Raw genomic sequence first — 27,794 nt, forward strand, 5'->3', positions numbered from 1 at the left:
TATCACTTCACATATAGCATAAAATTCTTACAGTAATATATTTGTATGTCTCTCTTCCTGGTCTTTGTGCTATTTTTCTCACACATTTTACTTCCATGTATGTTATAATCTGTCAAATATATTATTATTGTATTTGCTTTGAACAGTTGACTATGTTTTAAGTACATTTAAATATACTTTTAAAATATTTTCCCACATTTTTACTATTTCTCTGCTTTTAATTTATTTGTATATATCCAGGTTTCCATCTGTTATCATTTTACTACTGTTGGAAGGACATCTTTTTAACATTTCTTATAGTGCAGATCTGTTGATGATGAATTCTTTCAGCTTTTGTATGACTGATAAAGTCTTTATTCTTCACTTCAAAAATTGTGGTAAAATACACACAAGATCTGCCATCTTAACCATTTATTAGTGTACAGTTCAGTGACATTGAGTACATTCACATTGCTGTGCAACCATCACCACTATACGTCTCTAGAATGCTTTCCATCTAGCAAAACTGAGAAAATATATGGAATGCATCACAAATTTGCATTCCATCCGTGTACACAGGCCATACTAATTTCTGTATCATTCCACTCTTAGTATCTGTGCTGCCAAAGTGAGTACTTAACTCCAGCCTGGTGACAGAGCAAGACTGGCTCAAAAAATAGATAAATAAATTAAATGCTTAATTTTATTTATTTATTTTAAAAGACGTTTTTGTTAGGTAAAAATTCTAGAATGACTTTTTAATTATTATTTTCTTTTTAAAAATGCTTTAAATAGCCAGGCACAGTGGGGCACGTCTGTAATCCCAGCATTTTGGGAGGCTGAAAGGGGTGGATCACCTGAGGTCAGGAGTTCGAGACCAGCTTGGCCAACATGGTGAAACCCCATCTCTACTAAAACTACGAAAATTAGCCAGGCATGGTGGCAGGTGCCTGTAATTCCAGCTACTCTTGAGGGTGAGGCAGGGGAATCACCTGAATCTGGGAGGCGGAGGTTGCAGTGAGCTGAGATCATGCCATTGCACTCCAGTCTGGGTGACGAGGGTGAAACTCCATCTCAAAAAAAAAAAAAAAAAGCTTTAAAGATGTATCCCCACAGTCTTTTATTTATTTATTTATTTATTTATTTTTATTATTATACTTTAGGTTTTAGGGTACATGTGCACAATGTGCAGGTTTGTTACATATGTATCCATGTGCCATGTTGTTTTGCTGCACCCATTAACTTGTCATTTAGCATTAGGTATATCTCCTAATGCTGTCCCTCCCCCCTCCCCCCACCCCACAACAGTCCCCGGAGTGTGATGTTCCCCTTCCTGTGTCCATGAGTTCTCATTGTTCAATTCCCACCTATGAGTGAGAACATGCGGTGTTTGGTTTTTTGTCCTTGCGATAGTTTACTGAGAATGATGTTTTCCAGTTTCATCCATGTCCCTACAAAGGACACGAACTCATCATTTTTTATGGCTGCATAGTATTCCATGGTGTATATGTGCCACATTTTCTTAATCCAGTCTATCGCTGTTGGACATTTGGGTTGGTTCCAACTCTTTGCTATTGTGAATAGTGCCGCAATAAACATACGTGTGCATGTGTCTTTATAGCAGCATGATTTATAGTCCTTTGGGTATATACCCAGTAATGGGATGGCTGGGTCAAATGGTATTTCTAGTTCGAGATCCCTGAGGAATTGCCACACTGTCTTCCACAATGGTTGAACTAGTTTACAGTCCCACCAACATTGTAAAAGTGTTCCTATTTCTCCACATCCTCTCCAGCACCTGTTGTTTCCTGATTTTTTAATGATGGCCATTCTAACTGGTGTGAGATGGTATCTCACTGTGGTTTTGATTTGCATTTCTCTGATAGCCAGTGATGATGAGCATTTCTTCATGTGTTTTTTGGCTGCATAAATGTCTTCTTTTGAGAAGTGTCTGTTCATGTCCTTTGCCCACTTTTTGATGGGGTTGTTTGTTTTTTTCATGTAAATTTGTTTGAGTTCATTGTAGATTCTGGATATTAGCCCTTTGTCAGATGAGTAGGTTGCAAAAATTTTCTCCCATTCTGTAGGTTGCCTGTTCACTCTGATGGTAGTTTCTTTTGCTGTGCAGAAGCTCTTTAGTTTAATTAGATCCCATTTGTCAATTTTGGCATTTGTTGCCATTGCTTTTGGTGTTTTAGACATGAAGTGCTTGCCGACGCCTATGTCCTGAATGGTATTGCCTAGGTTTTCTTGTAGGATTTTAATGGTTTTAGGTCTAACATTTAAGTCTTTAATCCATCTTGAATTAATTTTTGTATAAGGTGTAAGGAAGGGATCCAGTTTCAGCTTTCTACATATGGCTAGCCAGTTTTCCCAGCACCATTTATTAAATAGGGAATCCTTTCCCCATTTCTTGTTTTTGTCAGATTTGTCAAAGATCAGATAGTTGTAGATATGCGGCATCATTTCTGAGGGCTCTGTTCTGTTCCATTGATCTATGTCTCTGTTGTGGTACCAGTACCATGCTGTTTTGGTTACTGTAGCCTTGTAGTATAGTTTGAAGTCAGGTAGCGTGATGCCTCCAGCTTTGTTCTTTTGGCTTAGGATTGACTTGGCGATGCGGGCTCTTTTTTGGTTCCATATGAACTTTAAAGTAGTTTTTTCCACTTCTGTGAAGAAAGTCATTGGTAGCTTGATGGGGATGGCATTGAATCTATAAATTACCTTGGGCAGTATGGCCATTTTCACGATATTGATTCTTCCAACCCATGAGCATGGAATGTTCTTCCATTTGTTTGTATCCTCTTTTATTTCATTGAGCAGTGGTTTGTAGTTCTCCTTGAAGAGGTCCTTCACATCCCTTGTAAGTTGGATTCCTAGGTATTTTATTCTCTTTGAAGCAATTGTGAATGGGAGTTCACTCATGATTTGGCTCTCTGTTTGTCCGTGATTGGTGTACAAGAATGCTTGTGATTTTTGTACATTGATTTTGTATCCTGAGACTTTGCTGAAGTTGCTTATCAGCTTAAGGAGATTTTGGGCTGATACAATGGGGTTTCCTAGATATACAATCATGTCATCTGCAAACAGGGACAGTTTGACTTTCTCTTTTCCTAATTGAATACCCTTTATTTCCTTCTCCTGCCTGATTGCTCTGGCCAGAACTTCCAGCACTATGTTGAATAGGAGCAGTGAGAGAGGGCATCCCTGTCTTGTGCCAGTTTTCAGAGGGAATGCTTCCAGTTTTTGCCCATTCAGTATGGTACTGGCTGTGGGTTTGTCATAGATAGCTCTTATTATTTTGAGATACGTCCCATCAATACCTAATTTATTGAGAGTTTTTAGCATGAAGGGTTGTTGAATTTTGTCAAAGGCCTTTTCTGCATCTATTGAGATAATCATGTGGTTTTTGTCTTTGGTTCTGTTTATATGCTGGATTACATTTATTGATTTGTGTATATTGAACCAGCCTTGCATCCCAGGGATGAAGCCCACTTGATTATGGTGGATAAGCTTTTTGATGTGCTGCTGGATTCGGTTTGCCAGTATTTTATTGAGGATTTTTGCATCAATGTTCATCAAGGATATTGGTCTGAAATTCTCTTTTTTGGTTATGTCTCTGCCAGGCTTTGGTATCAGGATGATGCTGGCTTCTTAAAATGTGTTAGGGAGGATTCCTTCTTTTTCTATCGATTGGAATCGTTTCAGAAGGAATGGTACCAGTTCCTCCTTGTACCTCTGGTAGAATTCGGCTGTGAATCCATCAGGTCCTGGGCTCTTTTTGGTTGGTAAGCTATTGATTATTGCCACAATTTCAGAACCTGTTATTGGTCTATTCAGAGATTCAACTTCTTCCTGATTTAGTCTTGGGAGGGTGTATTTGTCGAGGAATTTATCCATTTCTTCTAGATTTTCTAGTTTATTTGCATAGAGGTGTTTGTAGTATTCTCTGATGGTAGATTGTATTTCTGTGGGATCGGTGGTGATATCCCCTTTTTCATTTTTTATTGCATCTATTTGATTCTTCTCTCTTTTCTTCTTTATTAGTCTTGCTAGCGGTCTATCAATTTTGTTGATCTTTTCAAAAAACCAGCTCCTGGATTCATTAATTTTTTGAAGGGTTTTTTGTGTCTCTATTTCCTTCAGTTCTGCTCTGATTTTAGTAATTTCTAGCCTTCTGCTAGCTTTTGAATGTGTTTGCTCTTGCTTTTCTAGTTCTTTTAATTGTGATGTTAGGGTGTCGATTTTGGATCTTTCCTGCTTTCTCTTGTGGGCATTTAGTGCTATAAATTTCCCTCTACACACTGCTTTGAATGTGTCCCAGAGATTCTAGTATGTTGTGTCTTTGTTCTCGTTGGTTTCAAAGAACATCTTTATTTCTGCCTTCATTTCATTATGTACCCAATAGTCATTCAGGAGCAGGTTGTTCAGTTTCCATGTAGTTGAGCAGTTTTGAGTGAGTTTCTTAATCCTGAGTTCTAGTTTGATTGCACTGTGGTCTGAAAGACAGTTTGTTATAATTTCTGTTCTTTTACATTTGCTGAGGAGAGCTTTACTTCCAACTATGTGGTCAATTTTGGAATAGGTGTGGTGTGGTGCTGAAAAAATGTATATTGTGTTGATTTGGGGTGGAGAGTTCTGTAGATGTCTATTAGGTCCACTTTGTGCAGAGCTGAGTTCAATTCCTGGATATCCTTGTTAACTTTCTGTCTCGTTGATGTGTCTAATGTTGACAGTGGGGTGTTAAAATCTCCCATTATTATTGTGTGGGAGTTTAAGTCCCTTTGTAGGTCACTCAGGACTTGCTTTATGAATCTGGGTGCTCCTGTGTTGGGTGCATATATATTTAGAATAGTTAGCTCTTCTTGTTGAATTGATCCCTTTACCATTATGTAATGGCCTTCTTTGTCTCTTTTGATCTTTGTTGGTTTAAAGTCTATTTTATCAGAGACTAGGATTGCAACCCCTGCCTTTTTTTGTTTTCCATTTGCTTGATAGATCTTCCTCTATCCCTTTATTTTGAGTCTATGTGTGTCTCTGCACGTGAGATGGGTTTCCTGAATACAGCACACTGATGGGTCCTGACTCCTTCTCCAGTTTGCCAGTCTGTGTCTTTTAATTGGAGCATTTAGCCCATTTACATTTATTGTTAATATTGTTATGTGTGAATCTGATCCTGTCATTATGATGTTAGTTGGTTATTTTGCTCGTTAGTTGATGGAGTTTCTTCCTATCCTCAATGGTCTTTACAATTTTGCATGTTTTTGCATGGGCTGGTACTGGTTGTTCCTTTCCATGTTTAGTGCTTCCTTCAGGAGCTCTTTTAGGGCAGGCCTGGTGGTGACAAAATCACTCAGCATTTGCTTGTCTGTAAAGTATATTATTTCTCCTGCACTTATGAAGCTTAGTTTGGCTGGATATGAAATTCTGGGTTGAAAATTCTTTTCTTTAAGAATGTTGAATATCGGCCCCCACTCTCTTCTGGCTTGTAGAGTTTCTGCCGAGAGATCAGCTGTTAGTCTGATGGGCTTCCCTTTGTGGGTAACCCGACCTTTCTTCCTGGCTGCCTTTAACATTTTTTCCTTCATTTCAACTTTGGTGAATCTGACAATTATGTGTCTTGGAGTTGCTCTTCTCGAGGAGTATCTTTGTGGCGTTCTCTGTATTTCCTGAATCTGAATGTTGGCCTGCCTTGCTAGATTGGGGAAGTTCTCCTGGATAATATCTTGCAGAGTGTTTTCCAACTTGGTTCCATTCTCCCCATCATTTTCAGGTACACCAATCAGACGTAGGTTTGGTCTTTTCACATAGTCCCAAGTTTCTTGGAGGCTTTGTTCATTTCTTTTTATTCTTTTTTCTCTAAACTTCCCTTCTCGCTTCATTTCATTCATTTCATCTTCCATCAGTGATACCCTTTCTTCCAGTTGATCGCATCTGCTACTGAGGCTTCTGCAATCTTTGCGTAGTTCTCGATACTTGGCTTTCAGCTCCATCAGCTCCTTTAAGCCCTTCTCTCCATTGGTTATTCTAGTTATCCATTCTTCTAATTTTTTTTCAAAGTTTTTAACTTCTTTGCTATTGTTTTGAATTTCCTCCCGTAGCTCAGAGTAGTTTGATCGTCTGAAGCCTTCTTCTCTCAACTTATCAAAGTCATCCTCCATCCAGCTTTGTTCCGTTGCTGGTGAGGAACTGCGTTCCTTTGGAGGAGGAGAGGTGCTCTGCTTTTTAGAGTTTCCAGTTTTTCTGCTCTGTTTTTTCCCCATCTTTGTGGTTTTATCTACTTTTTGTCTTTGATGATGGTGATGTGCAGATGGGTTTTTGGTGTGGATGTCCTTTCTGTTTGTTAGTTTTCCTTCTACCAGACAGGCCCCTCAGCTGCAGGTCTGTTGGAGTTTACTAGAGGTCCACTCCAGACCCTGTTTGGCTGGGTGTCAGCAGCGGTGGCTGCAGAACAGTGGATTTTCATGAGACCACAAATTCAGCTGTCTGATAGTTCCTCTGGAAGTTTTGTCTCAGAGGAGTACCTGGCTGAGTGAGGTGTCAGTCTGTACCTACTGGGGGGGTGCCTCCCAGTTAGGCTGCTCAGGGGTGAGGGACCCGCTTTAGGAGGCAGTCTGTCCGTTCTCAGATCTCCAGCTGCGTGCTGGGAGAACCACTACTCTCTTCAAAGCTGTCAGTCAGACAGGGACATTTAAGTCTGTGGAGGTTCCTGCTGACTTTTTGTTTGTCTGTGCCCTGCCCCCAGAGGTGGAGCCTACAGAGGGAGGCACGCCTCCTTGAGCTGTGGTGGGCTCTACCCAGTTCGAGCTTCCTGGCTGCTTTGTTTACCTAAGCAAGCCTGGGCAATGGCGGGCGCCCCTCCCCCAGCCTCGCTGCCGCCTTGCAGCTTGATCTCAGACTGCTGTGCTAGCAATCAGCGAGACTCCGTGGGCACAGCGAGACCTCCGAGCCAGGTGCGGGACACAATCTCCTAGTGTGCCGTTTTCCAGGCCCGTTGGAAAAGTGCAGTATTAGGGTGGGACTGACCTGATATTCTAGGTGCCATCTGTTACCCCTTTCTTTGACTAGGAAAGGGAACTCCCTGACCCCTTGCGCTTCCCGAGTGAGGCAATGCCTCGCCCTGCTTCGGCTCGCGCACAGTGCACTTCACCGACTGTCCTGCACCCACTGTTTGGCACTCCCTAGTGAGATGAAACTGGTACCTCAAACAGAAATGCAGAAATCACCTGTCTTCTGTGTCGCTCAGGCTGGGAGCTATAGACCGGAGCTGTTCCTATTCGGCCATCTTGGCTCCACCCCCCCACGCCCCCCACAGTCTTAAGCTTGCATTATTTTTGATGAAAAATCTCCTGTGTTATTTATTTTTTGTTGTTTTGTATTTAATATTTATTTTGGGGGGGCTGCTTTTAAGATATATTCTTTATTGGTTTGTGCAACTTGGTTTGTGCTTGGGGTTCATTGAGTTTTTGGATCTGTGGGTCTACAGTTTTCATTATATTTGGAACACATGTGACCATTATTTCTTCAAATATTCTTTCTGTCCCCTCTTCCACTGTTGTCTCCAATACATATCTATTAGGCCACTTGAAATTTCCCCATAGCTGCTGATTGATGCTGTTTATCTTTTTTTGTTGTTTGAGACAGAGTCTCGCTCTGTCGCCCAGGCTGGAGTGCAGTGGCGCCATCTCAGCTCACTGCAAGCTCTACCTCCCGGGTTCAAGCCATTCCCCTGACTCAGCCTCCCAAGTAGCTGGGACTACAGGCGCCCACCACCACGCCCGGCTAATTTTTTGTATTTTTTTTTTAGTAGAGATGCGGTTTCACCATGTTAGCCAGGATGGTCTCGATCTCCTGACCTGGTGATCCGCCTGCCTCGGCCTCCCAAAGTGCTGGGATTACAGGCGAGAGCCACTGCACCCGGCTGCTCTGTTTATCTTTTATACAGTTTTTAATTTTTTTGTCTTATATTTGGATGTGGCTTTATATATTCCATTTTTATCTGTTGCGTCTTTAAGTTCATTAATCTATTTTCTTCAATGTCTTATCTGCTATTAATCCTACTCAGTCTATTTTTCATGTTAGATATTGCAGCTTTCATCTCTAAAAGTTCAATATGGATCTTTTAAATATTTTCCATGCATCTACTTCACATATTCAGTTTTTCTTCTAGCTTCCTGAATGTACAGAGTATACTTATAATAACTTTAATTTCTTTGTGTACTAATTCTATCATCTGTCTTTTCTGGTTAGTTTCAAATGATTAATTTTTCTTAGTATGAATCACATTTTCCTGCTATTCTTATTCATAATAAGAATCCTTCCTGTGATTCTTATTATGAATCACATTTTCATGCCTGGTGATTTTTTATTGGATAACAGATACTGTGACTTTTACTTCATTGGGTAGTTGGTATTTTGCCTTTCTATAAATATGCTTGAGCTTGTTTTGGGACATGGTTAAATTACCTGGAAGTGGTTTGAACTTTTCATGTTTTGGACTTAAGCTTTGCAAGGCAGGCCTCCAGCATCATTTGGTCTAGGGCTAATTCTTTTTCCTTTACTGAGGCAGAACTCTTCTGTGTATTCTACCGGATGTCTCATGAATTATGAATTGTTTTCACTCAGGTTGTAAAGATCAGGCACTATTCTTAACCTTGTGTAAGCTCCAGAAATTTTTCTCCTCTGGCCTCGTGTATTTTTCTCATGTACATAATACACTTTTCAATACTGAATATTCAATGGGGACCTTTTACAGATATTTGGAGTTCTCTTTCTGTGAAACTATCTGCTCTTTAGTGCCCTACCCTGAAAACTCTAGCCACTTGGCCTCTGTGGACATCCAGGTCCTTCTTATCAACTCAGGGAGAGCTTTGGGCTCCACCTGAGTTATCCCTTTTCGTATGGTGGTCTTAAAGCCTTCTCAGAGAGTACTCTTAGGGCAGCTTTAGGGCTCACTTCATTTGTGTCCCATTTTACAGGGATCACTGTCCTTTGTTGCCTGGTATTCAATGTCTTGTCTACCATGTTTTAAATAATTTGCCCAGATTTTTAGCAAGAGAGTAAATCCAGTTCCTGTCACTATTTTGGTAGAAGTTGCCCCAATTATTTAATTTAATTTTATTTTGCTATTGTATATGTGTTTGTCTTTTTTCACTGTATATTCTAACTGGTTTTTCTTTGTATATGTGAAGGTTATTGATTTCTGTTTGTTGATTTTATAACTTACTATGTTACTTAAATTATCTTTTTTTATAGTAGTTTAATGTTGATTCTATTAAGTTTTCCAGATACCATATCATCTACAAAGAGAGATAGTTTTCCCACTTCTTTTGCAATTAATATGCTTTTTTGTTGCTCTCTCCTAAAAGCATTGACAAATACTTCAACGTAATGTTAAATACTCTTAGACATGGTGGGCATGAGTTTGAAGACTACTTAAGTATTCTACTGATTCCATCTTTTGGAGATGTCCCTAGTAATGCCGCAAGTCCTCCTGTTCTGGAATGGCCCAGTGGCCATTTCTATGCCTCCTGCACAGCTGTTATCTTAGGGTTTCCAATCCCCTATCCCTAGTTCTCATTCTTACTTTTTTTTTGTTTGACTCCATAAGAGGATGTAAAAAGCAATTCTTGATAATCTTGAAAACTCCATAGATTGGCTGGGTAAATAATTTTAGCTTAGAAATAATTTTCCCTAAGAATTGTGAAGGCACTATTCCTTGTATTCTAGGGTCTAATATTGTCCTTAGGCATCTCATGCTGATGTCACTCAGTGCTTTGTGCATAAATTGCTTTTTAGTTTCAATTCTTTAAAATTGTATGACATTTTCTTTGTCCCCAAAAAGTACCTACCATTCTCCTTGTTTCTCCATGGCTGTAAGGTGCTAAAATTTGAAAGTCCCCTAAATTATCGTGATGTATGTTTCTATGTTTCTATAGTTCTGTTACGGTAAATTATCACACTAATTTTTTTTAAAGAATCATAATCATTAATTCACCAATACAAGTACATCTGAACTAACTGTTGGACTTCCCAGGCTTTCCTTTAATGGGTGCTGTTTAGAGTCTTGCACGGTTTGTTTTCAGCCATGATTGAATCAGTCAGGACCAAACTCAAGAATACACAGAACTTATAGAAATAAAGGACAAAATTTAAGAAATGTAGGAATTACACATTCTATATCAATAATCTATATGTGATTCTTATAACTTTCTGCCTCAATAAATTTATCATTCATATCTTATGGGAATCTATGGTTCCATGCTTTTAAGATTATGTTTTTAAGTTTAATTGGTTGTAATATCCTGAGTACTAATGATATATAGTAATATAATAATTATTATACGGCAGACACTCTTCTAAGTGTTTTCCATTTATAAGCCCATTCACATTTATAAATTTTATAACAAATCTATGAAGTGGATACTATTGTTATCCCTACCTTAAACACAAGGGAATTGAGGCACAGAGAATTTAATATTTTGAATTAAGAATCTTAATTAAGAATTAAGGTCACATAGGCTGAGCATGGTGGCTCATGCCTGTAATCCCAGCACTTTGGGAGGCCGAGGTGGGAGGGTCACTTGAGGTCTGGAGTTCGCGACCAGGCTGGCCAACATGGCGGAACCTTGTCTCCACTAAAAAAAATCCAAAAAAATTAGCCGGGCATGGTGGCACATGCCTATAATCCCAGCTACTCAAGAGGCTGTGGCACGAGAATCGCGTGAACCTGGGAGGCAGAGATTGCAGTGAGCTGGCATCACGCCACTGCACTCCATCCTGGGCAACACAGAGAGACCTTGTAAAAAAAAAATAGAATTAATGTCACATAGCATGTAAATGGCAGAGCAAGAAGTTAATCCCAGGCGATCTGGCCGTGTAGTCTACTTTTACCCACTGTGCTTTGTGGGCCTTTGGAAGCTGTAAGATTCTAAAGAGTTAGGAGTCTACTGATAGATGGTGCTGGGGTTACATTTCACCCTGCTGCTTCACGGTGACCTCTCACTATCCCCTTCTTTTTTTTTTTTTTTTATTATTTTTTTTTTTTTTTATTTTTTGAGACGGAGTCTCGCTCTGTCTCCCAGGCTGGAGTGCAGTGGCGCCATCTCCGCTCACTGCAAGCTCCGCCTCCCGGGTTCACGCGATTTTCCTGCCTCAGCCTCCCGAGTAGCTGGGACTACAGGCGCCCACCAACACGCCCCTATTTTGTATTTTAGTAACTTCCGTGGCCACCAAGCGGTAAAGCAAAAGGGGAGCCCTTCCTATAATGGCATAAGGGCCTTAGGCTCCCAGGGATTGTAATTTGTTTTAGAACAATGTGCTGGATTTCTAGGGATCTGTACGCAACCATGCACAAACATCTGCGTGCCTGGTCCAGACTTAATCTCCATGTTAGGGGAATTTCACACAGTAGTAGGTGCCGGCTCTGCTGGTGTGATGCTACTGATACGGATGCAATAGTTCTTGCTGTTTCTCTTTGTGATGTCTGAAACAGTTCTTTTTTTTTTTTTTTTTTTTTTTTTTTTTGAGACGAGTCTGCTCTGTTGCCCGGGCTGGAGTGCAGCGGCGCAATCTCGGCTCACTGCAAGCTCCGCCTCCCGGGTTCACGCCATTCTCCTGCCTCAGCCTCTCCGAGTAGCTGGGACTACAGGCGCCCGCCACCACGCCCGGCTAATTTTTTGTACTTTTAGTAGAGACGGGGTTTCACCGTGGTCTCAATCTCCTGACCTCGTGATCCGCCCCCCTCGGCCTCCCAAAGTGCTGGGATTACAAGCGTGAGCCACCGTGCCCGGCCTGAAACAGTTCTTATCCAGGGGAAGTTGCCTTCTTGTTGACTGTAGATTAATTCCTGGCCTGGTCCAGCTCCTCTGAACCACTGGATGGTCCCTACGGGGATCAGGGAGGTCACAGTGCAGTGCAGAGTGGCCGTTTCTCCAGCTGCAACTGACACGGACTTCTCAGGCTGAATTACCCACAGCTCCTCCTCACCCACCACTCCTGGAAGAACACACATCAGCTCCAAGCTCCAGCTGGGGCTGAGGCTGTGGTCCAGATGCCTGGGTTCAGATTGCATTTGAAGCCCCATTCATTCTTTCTTTCCATATCATGTATTAACTTTTAGGATGGGCACATTTCTTAACTGGGTATCAAAAGAGACATAGAAACAAGATAGTCAGACAGCCTTTGCTAAGGACACAGTCAGGAAGTCAAAAGAGAAGAAATACTTCTAGAAAAGATGTTCAACAACCCCAGTAATCCAGTGAAGTTAAACCACACACAAATTGCTAACGTCCATGACAGACTAGCTGGAAAAATTTTTAAAAAAATGAACACAGGTTTCATCATATGAAAGTTAGAGCACATTTTCAGGCTGCAATAAATAATAGAGGCAGGTTGGTACCAAGGCAAGCAGAGAGGTCAATGAAACAGAAGACAGAACCTAGAACTGGACCCAAGTAAATAGACAGATTTATTGTACGATCAAGCTGGCATTTTATGTCAGTGGAAGAAAGCTCTCTTGAAGAAGGCAAATGAAACTCCTAAAAAGTAGCTATCTCCAGGGAGCCAGATGAGTATGGGGGCTTTTGTTATTTACTTGTACGTTTCTTCCCTATTTGGATTATTTTGACAGCAAGCCTGAAATACAATAAAAATAAAATAAAACATTTCTCCCTCCTGCAAGCTAAGAGCAGACACAATTTTTAGAATATTAGCTTAGCAAACATGAAAAAGACTGCCAATTTTCTGTGTTGCTAAGGGTGTGGTGAGGCAGACACTCCCACATACTGCTGATGGGAATAACAATGGACACAATCTGTCTAGATGGCAATACAGGATTATAGTCATGATCTTATGATCTACGTCCATGTGACAAACCCATATTTAAACAAGTAAAGTGGAGATACTTTAACCAAATCTGTTTTGGTCCCAAATGTTCAAAATACCCCCTGTCCATTGCTGCTGCTTCTGCGCTGGGTGTGGTGAGGTAATGTATTACTGATATTGAGACACTCACGTTTTATTGGGAAATGGCTTTTGAAACCAAAAAACACTTTTGAAATGCAATTTCCCAATAAAACTCATACTCTTTGATTTAGTAATTCCTCTTCTACGGCCTTATTCAAAAAAAACAATCACACAAGGGCGAATGTGCTTTGTAAAGGAATGGCAATCATAGTATTTACAATATAGAAAAGTTTGATGTAAGGCCCATGTCCAAGAATAGGAGTGAGTTAGATAAATAATGGTACAACCACAAAATGGAAAACTATGTAGCGATTGAAATGATAATGTTGATGTATATATTGTTGATGTATTGATGATGTTGCAGACACGTATATATTTACATAGAAAAGGGTCCCCAATTTATCATTGAGTAAAAGAACAAATAAATCACCATATTTTGTGTAATCTTATTTTTGTTAAAAGTTCGATGTATATAGAAGCAGCACAGTGAAGAGGTCAAAGTAAGAGCTAGTGGAGTCCCATTGACCCAGGTTTCAGTGCCTCCTCTATTGCTTGATTGCTATAGTTTAAATATTTGTCCCCTCCGAAATGCATGTTGAAATTCAATCCTCAATGTGCAATATTGAGAGGTAGGGTCTTTAAGAGGTGATTGGGTCATAAGGACTCTGCATTATTTCATAAATTAATGGATTAATGGGTTATCATGGGAAGGGAACTGTTGGTTTTACAAGAAGAGAGAGAGAGACCCAAGTATAGTATGCTAGCATGCTAAGTCCCCTCACCATGTGATACTCTGTGCTGCCTCAGAACTCTTTAGAGAGTCCCCACCAGCAAGAAAGCTCTCACCAAATGTGGCCCCTTGACCTTGAACATCTCAGCCTTTACAACTATAAGACATAAGTTCTTTTTCTTTATGAATTATCCGGTTTCACGTATTCTACTCTAAGCAACAGAAAATGGACTGACATGGATGTTTTACCTTGAGAAAATAACCTCCCTGAGGCTCCGTTTTCTTATCTATGTAATGTATACAATGTGGAAAGTAAAACTTCTCTTGAAATTTTGTTGTGATACTGAAACCTGAAAATCTTTGAGAAACACTCAGGACTGTGCTCAAAGAAGGATTTCTGTGAAATGGGCTTTCCATTCTTAACTGCAAGTCCTGTAGGCCAGGCTCCAGCCCTGACAACCTGGTGATTCTAGGAAGCCCACACCCTTCCTTGGCTTTCAGTTCCTTCTTCTACCAAGCCTGATGGACCATTCTCATTTCCCATGACTTCTGTGAGTTCTGAGTGAAGACATAGACTTGCCAAAGACACAGAGTGAGAGTTGCAATGGCCGGATGCAGCAGGACTATTTTCGTGTGCTCATATTTGCACTTATTAAGCCCTAAAAGGCTATAACAGCCAGAGCTCACATAGGTGGTTCTGTGTGTCACACATTACTCCAAACACTTAACTATATTAATTAACTAGTTTGATTATCACCACAACTTTATCGGAAAGGCATTATTATTTATCTCGATTTCACAGACAAGAAAACAGGCACAGAGAAGTTGAGTAACTTATTCACAGTCAAACAGCTTACAAATGATGAAACTTGGATTTGAACCCCAGCCCGTTGTTGTTTTTTTTTTAAATGCCTGTGCTTTTAACCACTTTATTAGGTGGACTCCAAGTTGCGATGTTAACACCATTGGGAGAAGGATGGTTGCCTCTCCTGACTGTGCAGATCAGCTTTGGAGAGAAGGGAGTAGACAGGCAGGAGAAACACCCGCATCAAGAACATAATCCTAGGTTGTTGAGATTCTGGGAGACTTACTAGTCTAAAAAGGACAATTTAGCAATTTTTTTCTAATAGTTCTACATTGCATGTGTAGTACTTGTTGTTATCTATCTATCTATCTATCTATCTGATCTATCTATTAATCACCTATCCATCTATGTGTATTCATCTTAATGACAGCATCCATGCCTCCCTCTTGGGGACCGAGAAGTCAAATGCTGCTCCTCTACTTCTTCCCTCAGGATGGCATGCGGTCCTGCAGGTCAGGCCTAGGGGATCGTGGAACCTTCACAGGACATCAGGGGTGTGGGAAGTGAGAGGGACTGGGCACCCCTGCTATGGGGAAATGCCTGGATGGGAGAGAAAGCAACCCTTCCAAGCAATAAGAATTCTGGAGGGATTTGTTTTGGAGACACTAGGTATAAAACAAACTATTTAGGGAAGTGTCTTAAAGAGGAAGGGGTGGCAAAGAAAGAGGCCCTAGAACAACAGAGATTCATCCGCCCCACTGCAGGTGGTGAAATTGTACCGCCACCAAACTCAGGAAAGCATCCCTGCATCATGGTACCTGGGGGTGGGGACACTCGCCTGTGAGTCCCAGCAGCCAGAGGCAGCAGCAGGGATGGATGAAATAGTCTGTGTTGTTTCTCTCAGGCAGGGCCGAGAGGCAGGGACGGGCATCGTGGTGGGCCCTGGAGCCTGCTCTGCCTATAGGTCTGTTCTGGGGAGGTCCTGGATTCTGCTCTGCTGAGAGAGGCAAAACTATATCTTCTATGATATGAAAGGAAGTTACTAGGATGGGAGGAAAGGGCTGTGGGATTATGAACGTTCCAGTTTCTAGATTGTGAAATAGGAATCAGATACAAGCTAAGAAGTTACTGATACAAGAGTCCCAGGGTGCTTGGAGGGGCTCTGGCAGACACGCTTAGTGCCTAGGCTCTGCCCTTTGGGCCCCTCACTTTGTGTCAGGTGTGCTGGTGACCCTTCCTCATCCAGGAGTCCAGGAACAGGGTCTGCCATAGAGAAGGGTGTGTCCAGCTTCCTGTTACAGTCCAAGACCTGGGCTCAGATGAGCTGTGCAGCTAGTCAGGAGGAGGGTTCCCGGGGATGGGGCTTCACAGGTGTGGATCCCTGTTTTTCCCCACTCCAGAGGTGTCAGTTGTAAAAATGAGCCTGAAGCCACATCTGATGGGAGGCTTTGGCTCTTCAAAGTACGCGTACAGGGGAAGTGACTTTGAGTGAGCACGGAGTTAGATCTTGGGAGGAGGAGGATAGTTTCTGTTTTAGAGGAAAGGGGAAGAAGACTGTGTGTGTCAAGCGGGGGGTGCAGGGCCTTAGGGTGCACGTACTGCAGCAACAGTGACATGCAGAAACACAGCTGGGAGGAGGAGGGGTGTCTCTTTTGTTTGTCCCTAGTCTGGGGCCACCTCTTGGGAGAAGGGAGTGGAGGAGCTGTAGAAACTCTCACACCAAGAATACATCTCCTCTCCTCCTTCTGAGCAGCAGCCACCTCCACATGAAATCACATTCAGAGCCTCTAGCCATGAGCTCATCACTTCTGTGGGACCAGTGCCACACACTGCCTCCTGTGACTCAGTTTCCCCATTGCTCCCGACCCCTGCCTCCTTACCAGTGGCTGACCGGATGTTGGTGATGAGAAGGGGTGGAATGGAAGGGGCCAATCAGCGATGAGATTTGATTGCTCTGTAGCATGATGAGTGTCCCTCTCCTCTTGACACCTTCTTCTAGCTTGTTAAACATTTTTTCTGAGAGGGATTTCTTGACAAGGAACTGGCCAGAGTGTTCCCTTTAGCACTTACTGTTCTAACTCTAATCCCTGTCTTCACCGATGACAGATTCTATTTTCTAGAGCTGACTGCAACAAGGTCCCTGTTCCCTCATGCTCTTCGACACTCCTCCCATGGAGATGTACGCATATGTTCCCTCCCCCTGAGTTTGGGCAGGTCTGTGACTTCACCAGAAGCGATGTGATGTGACTTCTGAGGCTAGACCATAATAATTCCCTGCCCTTCTACCTGGCTTTCTTGGGATGCTCATTTTTGGAACCTTGCCACCATGCTATGAGGAAGCCCAAACTAGCACGCATGAAGAGATCACATTGCAGGGACACATGTAAGAGTTCTAGCTGACATCCCAGCTAAGACGCAGCCAATATCCATTATCAATCATCAGACATGTAAAAGAAGAAGCTTCCAGATGACCCAGCAATTGAGTCATCCCCAGCTGAGTTTCCCAACTGAGACCCCAGGCAACATATAGCAGAGATAAGTCATTCTTGTACCTTGTCTGAATTCCTTACCCACAGTGTCATTGATCATAATAAAATGGTTGTTTTTTTGACCTTGTGTTTTGGGGAGTTTTGCTATGCAGCAGTAGTAACTAGACAGCACCCTTGGCAACATCTTCCCCACCCCCACTGATTAGATTCTGCCTCCTTCACTGGACTTGCTGTTCCTTGTTGGCAGGAACCACTGAATACGGGGATTAAAAGGCAGGCTTTGGGGCCGGAAGGAACAGTGGGTCAGAATCTTGGACTTAGGTGGTATTTGCGTGGCAGTGGGCAAGCCATCTGCATGCCTATGCCCTGCTGTCTGCTAAGCATCTACAGAGCATACTCATCACTCACCTCCCATCAGCTTTTTTTCCTGTGTCCTCATCTCAGTGTATGACAGCCCCATCCACCCAGTTAGTGAAGCTGGAAAACCTTGGTGTCATTTTTTATTTTGATAACTCCTCCCATCCCCCATATCCTTTAATCTAAATACATCTTTAGTCTGTTCGGACCGCTATAACAGAATACCATAGACTGGGTAGCTTATAAGCAACAGAAATTTATTTCTCACATATCTGAAGCCCGGCAAGTCTAAGATTCAGAAGCTGGCAGATTTGGTGTTTGGCGAGGGCCCACTTCCTGGTTCATAGACAGCTTCTTACTGTGTCCTCACATGGTGGAAGAGGCAAGAGAGCTCTCTGGGGCCTCTTTTATAAGAACACTAATCCCATTCATGACTCTACCCTGATGACCGAATCACCTCCCAACAGCCTTCCTCCTAATACCATCGTATTGGGCATCAAGATTTAACACATGGGGTGGGAGGAGGGGGAGGGATAGCATTGGGAGATATACCTAATGCTAAATGACCAGTTGATGGGTGCAGCACACCAACATGGCACATGTATACATATGTAACAAACCTGCATGTTGTGCACATGTACCCTAAAACTTAAAGTATAATAATAACAACAAAAAAAAAGATTTAACACATGAATTTGGAGGGGACAAACACCTTCAGTGCATAGCGATCTTAAATCCTCCTGCATCTCTCTCTCCACTATCATCTCTGGCTTGGACAGGCCACAGTTTTCCTACCTTACTCTTTCTCTATTTCAGTCTTTTCCTTACACTGTAGCCAGAATGGTACTTTTAGAAATTTAGAGAAATCTGACCATGCTTTTCTCTAATAGTGGCTTCCCACTGCTCTTAAGGAAAATAAAAGATTTTTCTACTGTTCCTGACTGATCTGGCTCCAAATGCTTTGCCATCCTCAGCTGCCAGCCCTTTCACTCCCAAGATGCTGCTCTTTCTTCCCTGAACTTCAGATGACCACTCCCTTCTCTTTATTGTAGATAAACTGAGAGTGCCCTTAGTACCTTGTAAGAACTTGTAATCAGATGTTTAGGTTGGAAGTCTTCCTTATTTGCTAGAGCACACACCTCAATGAGAGCAGAGGTTGGCTCAGCTCTCTTTCCCACGGAGAATGCTCAACAGGTGTGTTGCACCCAGGAGGGAATGGCCAGTGGGCTCATGGTAAGTGTTCACAGTGACCCCAGGTGTTTGGTCTCTGATCTAGCTCTCCCCAGAAGCATTAATGCCACAGGATCCCTGTCTGTTCGGGGATCTCACAGTTGCTCTCTCTTTCTTTTTTCCCCTTTTTTGGGCTCCCCCATCCCAGGAAACCCTGGGAGCCTGACACTGATTAACTAAACCACAGTAGTGGCCTCACAGCTACCTCATCCTTGATCTCTTCTTGGTCAGGACTCAGTTCTACCCTTAATTTTGGATGCTCCCTTGGATGGATGTTGCTGGAGGATGAAGAGTTGATATCCAGCATTGTGAGATGAGACATTGCCTCCTCCCTGTGTCCTAATCCCCTCTCCTTTCCTGAAGACATCTTTTACAAACCCTTGATCAAGCCCCTCTTCCCCCATCACCACATCTGAGATGGAGCTTCTTAGTGTATTCCAGGAAATTCCTGGAGAAGTAAGAGTGATGTGCCCCTCTCTTGCCTCCAGATGAACCTAGGCACCATGTGTCCTTGTGGGTGCTTGGAATGACTTCTTCCCTAACCTTAGCCTGCTCCCAGACCAGGCTGTGGCCACCACCTTGTCCTGCCTCCCTGAACCTCCCCTCAATTTACAGTTAGGCCGTCTACTTCCTACAGAATGGAGGGTGGAGACTCCATCACCAGCAGCACCTTGTGGCCTAGGAGGAGAGTCACAAAAGGAAGGGTGAGCAACAAGTGTCATCAGAGGGCACAAGAGAGTCCATCCTCCAGGGCTTTCACCTTCCCATCTGAGGCTCCCAGGGCCCATCTTAGACAACGTTTCCCATTGCACTGTGCCTTGCCAGCACAAATACCTGAGGCAGGAGCCCAGGTGGGCACACATGCATCTCACACTGCTGGGCTGGGCCTTGTCTAGGGAAAAGGAGGCAGCTCCAACCATTTAACTACCTTGTATTACCTTGTTAGCTCTCAGCATAGTCCTGTGAGATGGGTATTATTATTTTTATGTTGCTGAGAAAATCAAGGCTCAGAGATTTTAGAAACTTTCCGGGGTCACAAGGTAGTGAGAATCAAACTTATGTTTGTCAAACACTATGCTCATCCTTGCTGCCCCTCTGAATCAAGAAAGGGCAAGAGATCCAGACACCGGGACACCCAGAGCCTGGAGACTAGGAGAACACCACCACATCAGGGCACAGAAGGACATGTCTACACTGGCAGTAAGTGGAATGTAGATGTGTTCCTATTGGGAGAATTTCAAGGCTGCTCTGCTCAGCACCAGGAAGGACCTGGGTTTAATCAGAAAATGATGAAAACACTGAAAAATCTCCTGGCAAGCAACCATTAAGATCATTCAAGGAAGCACAGACTCCCTATCTTGGCAGGAGTTCCAGACATTATCTAGTCGTCCTATGACCTTGTACCTTAAAATCCTAGTACCTGAAATCCTGTTTGTGGATAGATGAGACCTTAAAAGAAAGGGCAGCAAATAATATATAAGAGATCCTTCTAGGGAGTTGGATTGGGTGTACTTGATTCCTAATAGATATTTAGTTTTTGATAAATACCTATATGATTTTGAATTGTGTGTGTGTGTGCAAGCACTTGTGTATGTGAGGGAGAAGGAGAGAGTGAGAGTGAGTGAATCAGCGAGAGATGAGAAAGAGAGTGGGCTTTGCCTTTATAATTTAAACTTTTATAAATCTGAAAAGATGAAGGAGCCTCCTTAAATAAGTCATGGAAGCCTTGCTATTGGCTACAACTGAGACCTATCCAGGTGAGCAGAGGCCCAAAATGTCATTTTTACAGTGATCTTCTGCCATCCATCTTGTTCCACCTGGCAGGTGAGCATAGTGTCCTCCTCATGGTCACTGTTTTTCACCAGGATGGAGCTCTGCACGCTGTACAGTCCGTCTTTGCCCTTGATGGGGGTCAGGGTCTCATCTCTCTGGGGTTCACTTCCATCCTTCAGCCAGGTCAGTTGCATGTCCTGGGGATAGAACTTCTCTGCCTGGCAGGTGACATTCATCTTGTTATTTGAGGCAGGGTGTTGAAGAATGGACACCTTGGGTGGAACTGAAATAGCATAGAACACATGCTCAGATGTCATGAAACAATCAGATCCATCTGCTTATTGCTTGGTGGCCATTTACTTAGCACCTACCTAGCATGTCACTGTACCTAGCACATAGTAGATGTTCAGTAGGTGGAATGACCTGTTATTATTTAAGCCTATTCCCTGGAGCAAATTTGGGAAGAACTATTCTCCAAAGACATGTGAAAGCTGGGCACATGTGGGATTACCTACCTATTATGGTCTCAGACAAATCAGCCTTCCCACGAAGAGGGTAATGCAAGCTTCGGTGGTACACGCTGCAGGTAATATGAGAGTTTAGGTCATCTAGAGCTGGGACTACCTCCGTGGTACTGACAATTTTGTAGGCATTACTGTTCTTTAACTGAACCACATGGGTCTGGAGGGATGAGAGTTTCTTCCCATTTTTGAACCACTTCAGGGTAACATTTTTGGGATAGAAGCCGTAGGACGTGCAGCTAAAATTCACAGTCTGCCCGAGCAAGGCCCTCTCCAAGGGGCCTATTACCACAGGGAGAGATGGTGGAGCTACAAGAAGGAAGATGAATAAACAATTAGTGTTGGTAAGCTATATGGTATTCTTTGTGCCTTATATAATTTTAATTCTGACAACCCCATGATTAGATATGATAATGTCCATTTTATAGATAAGGAAATTGAAACTGGTAGAGGTAAAATAAAAAATACTAGCAACTTACAAAGCCTGGACTGGAAAACAGGTTCCTCTGACTACACAGCCTGTGATCTTGACTCAGGTGACACTGTTTCTCTGTTCAGGAGTCATATTCCTATATCTTTCTCACTCTTGGTATTGACTACTCCTACTTACCCATTCTCGTTTAATAAGGTTTAGACAACAAGGAATAGAAGGAAATGTTCTTAGCCTGATTCCTATCTACCAACAATCCTAAAACAAAATATCTTTAACGTGCAACTTTACAAGAATGTCCTTTAGAATCAGCAACTACAGGATGCCTACTCTCATTGTATCTATTCAATGATGTACTGGAGATTCTGGCCTAAGCAATGAAACAAAAAGTCATGAATAAATAATAATTGAGAAGAAAAAATATAATGTAAACTGACACAAAAAACTTAAGCGAATCTATCTGCTGACTAAAAAACTGATAGATTAGAAAACCAAATGAATAAAAATTTTAAAATTATTCTATTTGACTGAACACAGCAATAAATTTCAAACAGATTAAATTCTTAAATCTAAAATTTAATAAAACTATAAGAAGAAAAAAATAAGGAAATATCTATATGTCTTTGAGGTGGGAAAGAACTTTAAGACAAGATCCTAAAAACACAACTCATTGAGATTTGTAAAGTTGACTTTAAAGATTTATAAAGGTAACTATAATAAGGGTCAAATTATACATGATGAGAAACATAAACAAAACTTAAAAGCAAGCAGTAAATAGGAGAGGAAAGAAAGTAATACATATAAGGTAATGTGAATGAAACAAAAACAAGCATAAAATATAGAGGATCAACAAAACCAAAAGTTGCTTCTTTGAAGACATATAATTCTCTGGTGAAAATGAAAAGAGAGGAAATAAAATATTAAGAGAGAGAAAGAGAGATAGAGAGATACAATCACAGATGTGCAATAGGGGCATTACTATAAATCTTGCGGACATTAAAATGATAAAAATTGGATATCTTGAATAGCTTTTGCCAATATAAAATATAAAATTTAGAAAAAGTGAAAAACTTTCTGGAAAAATGTAGCTTATCAAAAGTGAATATGAAGAAATAAGAAACCTGGGCAGTATCAAAATTATTAAAGAAACTGAATCAGAAATTTAAAAACTTTTCCTATAATGAAAATTCTAGATCTAGATGACTTCACTGGAAAGATCTGCCAAACATTTATGTAATATATAAATTTTATCTTATGTAATCTTTTCTAAAAAAGAGAAAAAACGGATAGACTTCCCAACTAATTTTTGAAGCTAGCATAACTTCAACAACAAAATTCCAATGTAGATACTGTAAAGAAAAAACAGATTATTATCTTACTTCTGAATATACGTTCAAAAATACTAGCAAACTTTAGCAAACTGAGTAACACACTATCACCAGAATGGTTTTATTTCAGGAAGAAAAAGTTGAATTAATATTAGAAAATCAGCCTGGGCAACATGGCAAAACCACATCTCTACAAAAATACAAAAATTAGCCAGGTGTGGTGGCATGGGCCTGAAGTTCCAGCTGCTGAGGAGGCTGATGTGGGAGGACCACTTGAGCTCAGGAGGTCAAGGCTTCAGTGAGCTGAGATTGCACCACTGCACTCCAGCCTGGGTGAAAAAGCAAGACACTGTCTCAAAAAAAAAAATAAATAAATAAAATAAAATAAATATAAAAAAGAATATCAAATAATGTTATTCATCATATTTCCAAATTGAAAGGCAGTAGAACCATATGACCATTTCAATAGATGCAGGAAAAACATTAAGTGTTAATATTTATGTTTAGAAATTATTTGTAAACTAAGAATAGAAATGAATTAATCTGATAGAGATAATCCATTAGATTGAACCATATGCAATTGCTATTTTTATTATATGAAAAACGATAGAATATAGGCAATATCATATGGTTTATCCTAATTTTAAAAATACAACAAACATTATAATCAAAGGTAAAAAATTGAAAGCTTTGAAATCAAGTCAATATAATCTTGCTTGCCACCAGAAATTAAATCCAATCTTTCATCAGAGATTCCAGTTTGCTTATGATGTCATAAAGGGAATATAAAAGGTATAAAGATTAGGATGAAATACATTAAACTGTTATTATGCTATTATTACTATATGATGCAATTGTGCCTTAAGAAAGGCCAAAAGAATCTATAGACAAATTTTTCGAAATAATATGAGAATTTAATAAGTTTGCTAGGTACAAAATAAATGTAAATTCAATTATAACAAACATTAGAAAATTAAAAACATTTTAAAATGATCTCATTTATAATAATATTAAAAACATAAAGTGTGGAGGAATCAATCTAACAAGAGGTATACCGTGTCTATAGTAAAAATTACAAAACTTTATTGAATGACATTATAAAGGATCTAAATGAATGAAAAGACATACCATGTTCATTGATAGAAAATAATATTGTAAAGATAAAGAAATGTATGCCTAGGCATATATGATGATAAAAACATTGGAATTATTCCCAATTGATAAGGAGTCAGTGTAATCACAATTAAAATCCAATAAATTATGTGTGTGTGTATATGTGAGTGTGTGCTGAACTTGACAAAGATATTCTAAACTTTTCATGGAAATGAAAACCGCCAAGCATAACCAAAAAGAATAAGGTGTGATGACTTGTTCTACCAAGTACAAAAACTTATTACAGAGCTGTAGTTATCAAGATAGTGGTGTTTGAAGGAACGAACAAAGAAAATGTGGAAAAAATTAGAGAGCCCCAATTCAGATCCATCATATGGATGCTTAATTTTTGACAAGTTTGCAACTGCAGAGCAGTGAAGAAAAGGGAAATTTTTAAAATAAATGAAGTTGGAACAATTAGATATTCGTATGGGGAAAAATAAAATCTCGTATCACAAATATGGGGATTCAGACTAAATGTGAAAGGCAAAACTATAAAGCTTAACTATAGGAAGTTATGTAAGAGTATATCTTCAGGATTTAAAGGGTTAAGGAAAGGTTTCTTAAACAAGCACTGAAAGCTATAACCATAAAGGAAAAGGTTGAAATTTTGACCACACTAAAATTAAACCTTTGTCATTGTTTTATTAAATTGTTGTAATGGATGCTTTTATTACTGGGTTTCAATCATTTTTATTTTTCTGACATAGGGATTTAAGGCTATAAATTCCAAGTACAGCAGTAAGCAGTAACTACATGCCTCAAGTTTAATGTGCAGTATGTTAATTACTATTTAGTCCAAAATATTTTCTAGTATCTGTGGTAATTTCTTTTTTGATAAACTGATTATTTAGATTATTTCCCAAATTCCTAACATACAAGGATTTTCTAATGATCTTTTTGTAAATATTTATAGTTTAATTCCACAATGATCAGAAAACATATTTATATAATTTCGATATTTCAAAATTTGTTGAGACTTGCTTCTTGACCAAGCACATGATTAATTTTAGTTAATATCTTAGAAGGGCTTGAAAAGGATATGTGCTTTTCAGTTGTTGGGTGCAGTGCTCAATTACAACAAATTTGTTAATCACATTGATCAAATCTTTTGTATCCTTACTGACATTTCGTCTGCATGTCCTCCTAGTTACAGAGAGAGCTGCTGTGGTAGTCAAGCTTTAAGATGATCTCCAGCTCCTGGCATTCACACCACTATGTAATCCCCTCCTCTGGATCTAGTGACTCACTTCTAATGAAAAAGTAAAAGTAACAGGATGTCACTTCTGAAATTAGCTTATAAAGAAATTGTGACTTGCATCTTCTTCCCCTCTCTCCTGCTTCTTGAGGAGAAGCAGCTGCCATGTTGTGAGCTGTCCTATGGATAAGCCCATGTAGCAGATATCTGATGTCTTCAGCCAGTTGCCCGCGAGGATCTGAGGCCTGCCAATAGCCATGGGAGTGAGCTTGAAGTGGATTCTTCTCCAGTTGAGCCTTTGGATTGTTGCATTATTGGCAGACACCTTGATTACAGCCTTAAAAGAGACCTTAAACCAAGGTCACTCAACCTAAACCGTGTCTAGAATCCTGACTCACAGACACTGTGAGACAGTGTTTGTTGTTTGAAATCACTAAGTTTTGGGTAATTTGTTATGCAGCATAGATGACTAATACAGATTTGTTAAGAATCTGGTAGCATAACTGTGAGAATGCAATGTGAAAATGGAACACAGAGAGATTTAAAGACACTGGCCTTGAAGATTTATGCTGTGCTGCTGACAGGCCAGGGATGCTGGCAGCAAATCAGAAGTCAAAAGAGACAGGGAATATGCTCTCTCCTAGAACCTCCAGAAGGAGCAGTTCTGCTGATGCCTTAATTTCAGTCCAGAGATACAGATTTCAGACTTCTGGCCTCTAGAACTGTGAGAGACTAAATTAGGTTTTTAAACAACTTTATTGAGATGTAATTCACATACCATACAATTCACACATTTAAAATGTACAATTCAATATTTGCAGATATTTGTTTGTAGATATATGCAATCATAACCACAGTCATTTTGAACATTTTTATCATCTCAAAAAAAACTCCATGCCTTTCATGTAATAACCTCCATTTTCCCCATCTTTCCACCATCTCCCAAATCATAAGAAATGTTCTGTCTTTAATCTACTTTCTGTCTCTATAGATTTGCCTATTCTGAGTATGTCATATAAATGAAATTATTTAAAAAAGTGATTTTTTTATTATACTTTAAGTTCTGGGATACATGTGCAGGACCTGCAGGTTTGTTACATAGTTATATATGTGCCATGGTCATTTGCTGCACCCATCAACCCAACATCTACATTAGGTATTTCTCCTAACGCTGTCTCTCCTCTTGTCCCCCACCACCCAACAGACCCTGGTGTGTGATGTTCTCCTCCCTGTGCCCATATGTTCTCGTTGTTCAACTCCCACTTATAAGTGAGAATATGTGGTGTTTATTTTTTTGTTCTTGTGTTAGTTTGCTGAGAATGATGGTTTCAGCTTCACCCATGTCCCTGGAAAGGACATAAACTCATTCTTTTTTATGGCTGCATAGTATTCCATGGTGTATATGTGCCACATTTTCTTTATCTATTCTATCATTGATGGGCATTTGGGGTGATTTCAAGTCTTTGCTATTGTGAATACTGCTGCAATAAACATACATGTGCATGTGTCTTTATAGCAGAATGATTATAATCCTTTGGGTATATATCCAGTAATGGGATTGCTGGGTCAAATGGTATTCTAGTTCTAGATCCTTGAGGAATCACCGCACTGTCTTCCACAATGGTTGAAGTAATCTACACTCCCACCAACAGTGTAAAAGCATTCCTATTTCTCCACATCCTCTCCAGTATCTGTTGTTTCCTGACTTTTTAATGATCACCATTCTAACTGGCCTGAGATGGTATCTCACTGTGGCTTTGATTTGCATTTCTCTAATGACCAGTGATGATGAGCTGTTTTTCATTTGTTTGTTGGCTGCATAAATGTCTTCTTTTGAAAAGTGTCTGCTCATCTCCTTCGCCCACTTTTTGATGGGGTTGCTTGTTTTTTTCTTGTACATTTGTTCATGTTCCTTGTAGATTCTGGATATTAGCCCTTTGCCAGATGGATAGATTGCAAAAATGTTCTCCCATTCTGTAGCTTGCCTGTTCACGCTGATAATAGTTTCTTTTGCTGTGCAGAAGCTCTTTTGTTTAATTAGATCCCATTTGTCAATTTTGGCATTTGTTGCAATTGCTTTTGGTGTTTTAGTCATAAAGTCTTTGCCCATACCTATGTCCTGAATGGTATTGTCTAGGTTTTCTTCTAGGGTTGTTATGATTTTAGGTCTCACGTTTACATCTTTAATTCACATTGAGTTAATTTTTGTATAAGGGATAAGGAAGGGGTCCAGTTTTAGTTTTCTGCATATGGCTAGCTAGTTTTCCCAACGCCATTTATTAAATAGGGAATCCTTTCCCTATTGCTTATTTTTGTCAGGTTTCTCAAACATCAGATGGTTGTACATGTGTGGTGTTATTTCTGAGGCCTTGGTTCTGTTCCATTGGTCTATATATCTGTTTTGGTATCAGTACCATGCTGTTTTGGTTACTGTAGCATTGTAGTACAGTTTGAAGTCAGGTAGCATGATGCCTCTAGCTTTGTTCTTTTTGCTTAGGATTGTCTTGGCTATACGAGCTGTTTTTTGGTTCCATATGAAATTTAAAGTCTTTTTTTCTAATTCTGTGAAAAAAGTCAATGGTAGCTTGATGGGAATAGCATTGATTCTATAAATTACTTTGGGCAGTATGGCCATTTTCACAGTATTGATTGTTCCTATCCATGAGAGTGGAATGTTTTTTGTTTGTGTCCCCTCTCTTATTTCCTTGAGCAGTGGTTCGTAGTTCTCCTCGAAGAGGTCCTTCACATCCCTTGTAAGTTGTATTCCTAGGCATTTTATTCTCTTAGTAGCAATTGTGAATGGGAGTTCACTCGTGATTTGGCTTTCTGATTGTCG

At 40.5% G+C, this 27,794-nt stretch overlaps 1 protein-coding gene and 1 non-coding gene across 2 annotated transcripts in view; both read right to left on the reverse strand.

Annotated features, from left to right (window-relative positions):
• Positions 1-511: 511 nt before the first annotated feature.
• Positions 512-615, reverse strand: LOC115838095. Its single transcript, XR_004033143.1, has one exon. It is a non-coding gene; the product is annotated as a U6 spliceosomal RNA (small nuclear RNA).
• Positions 616-12,425: 11,810 nt separating this feature from the next.
• Positions 12,426-27,794, reverse strand: part of SIRPD (signal regulatory protein delta) — a 30,617-nt gene continuing 15,248 nt past the window's right edge. Inside the window, exons 3-4 of the mRNA XM_030826412.1 lie at positions 15,319-15,474; positions 12,426-12,615 (exon numbers count right to left, since the gene is read on the reverse strand). Coding sequence (XP_030682272.1) covers positions 12,599-12,615; positions 15,319-15,474 — 173 coding nt within the window. The 3' untranslated portion in view covers positions 12,426-12,598. The remainder of the gene's footprint in view (positions 12,616-15,318; positions 15,475-27,794) is intronic.

Source organism: Nomascus leucogenys, chromosome 13 (genome assembly GCF_006542625.1).
Source record: "Nomascus leucogenys isolate Asia chromosome 13, Asia_NLE_v1, whole genome shotgun sequence".
Classification (NCBI taxonomy): domain Eukaryota; kingdom Metazoa; phylum Chordata; class Mammalia; order Primates; family Hylobatidae; genus Nomascus; species Nomascus leucogenys.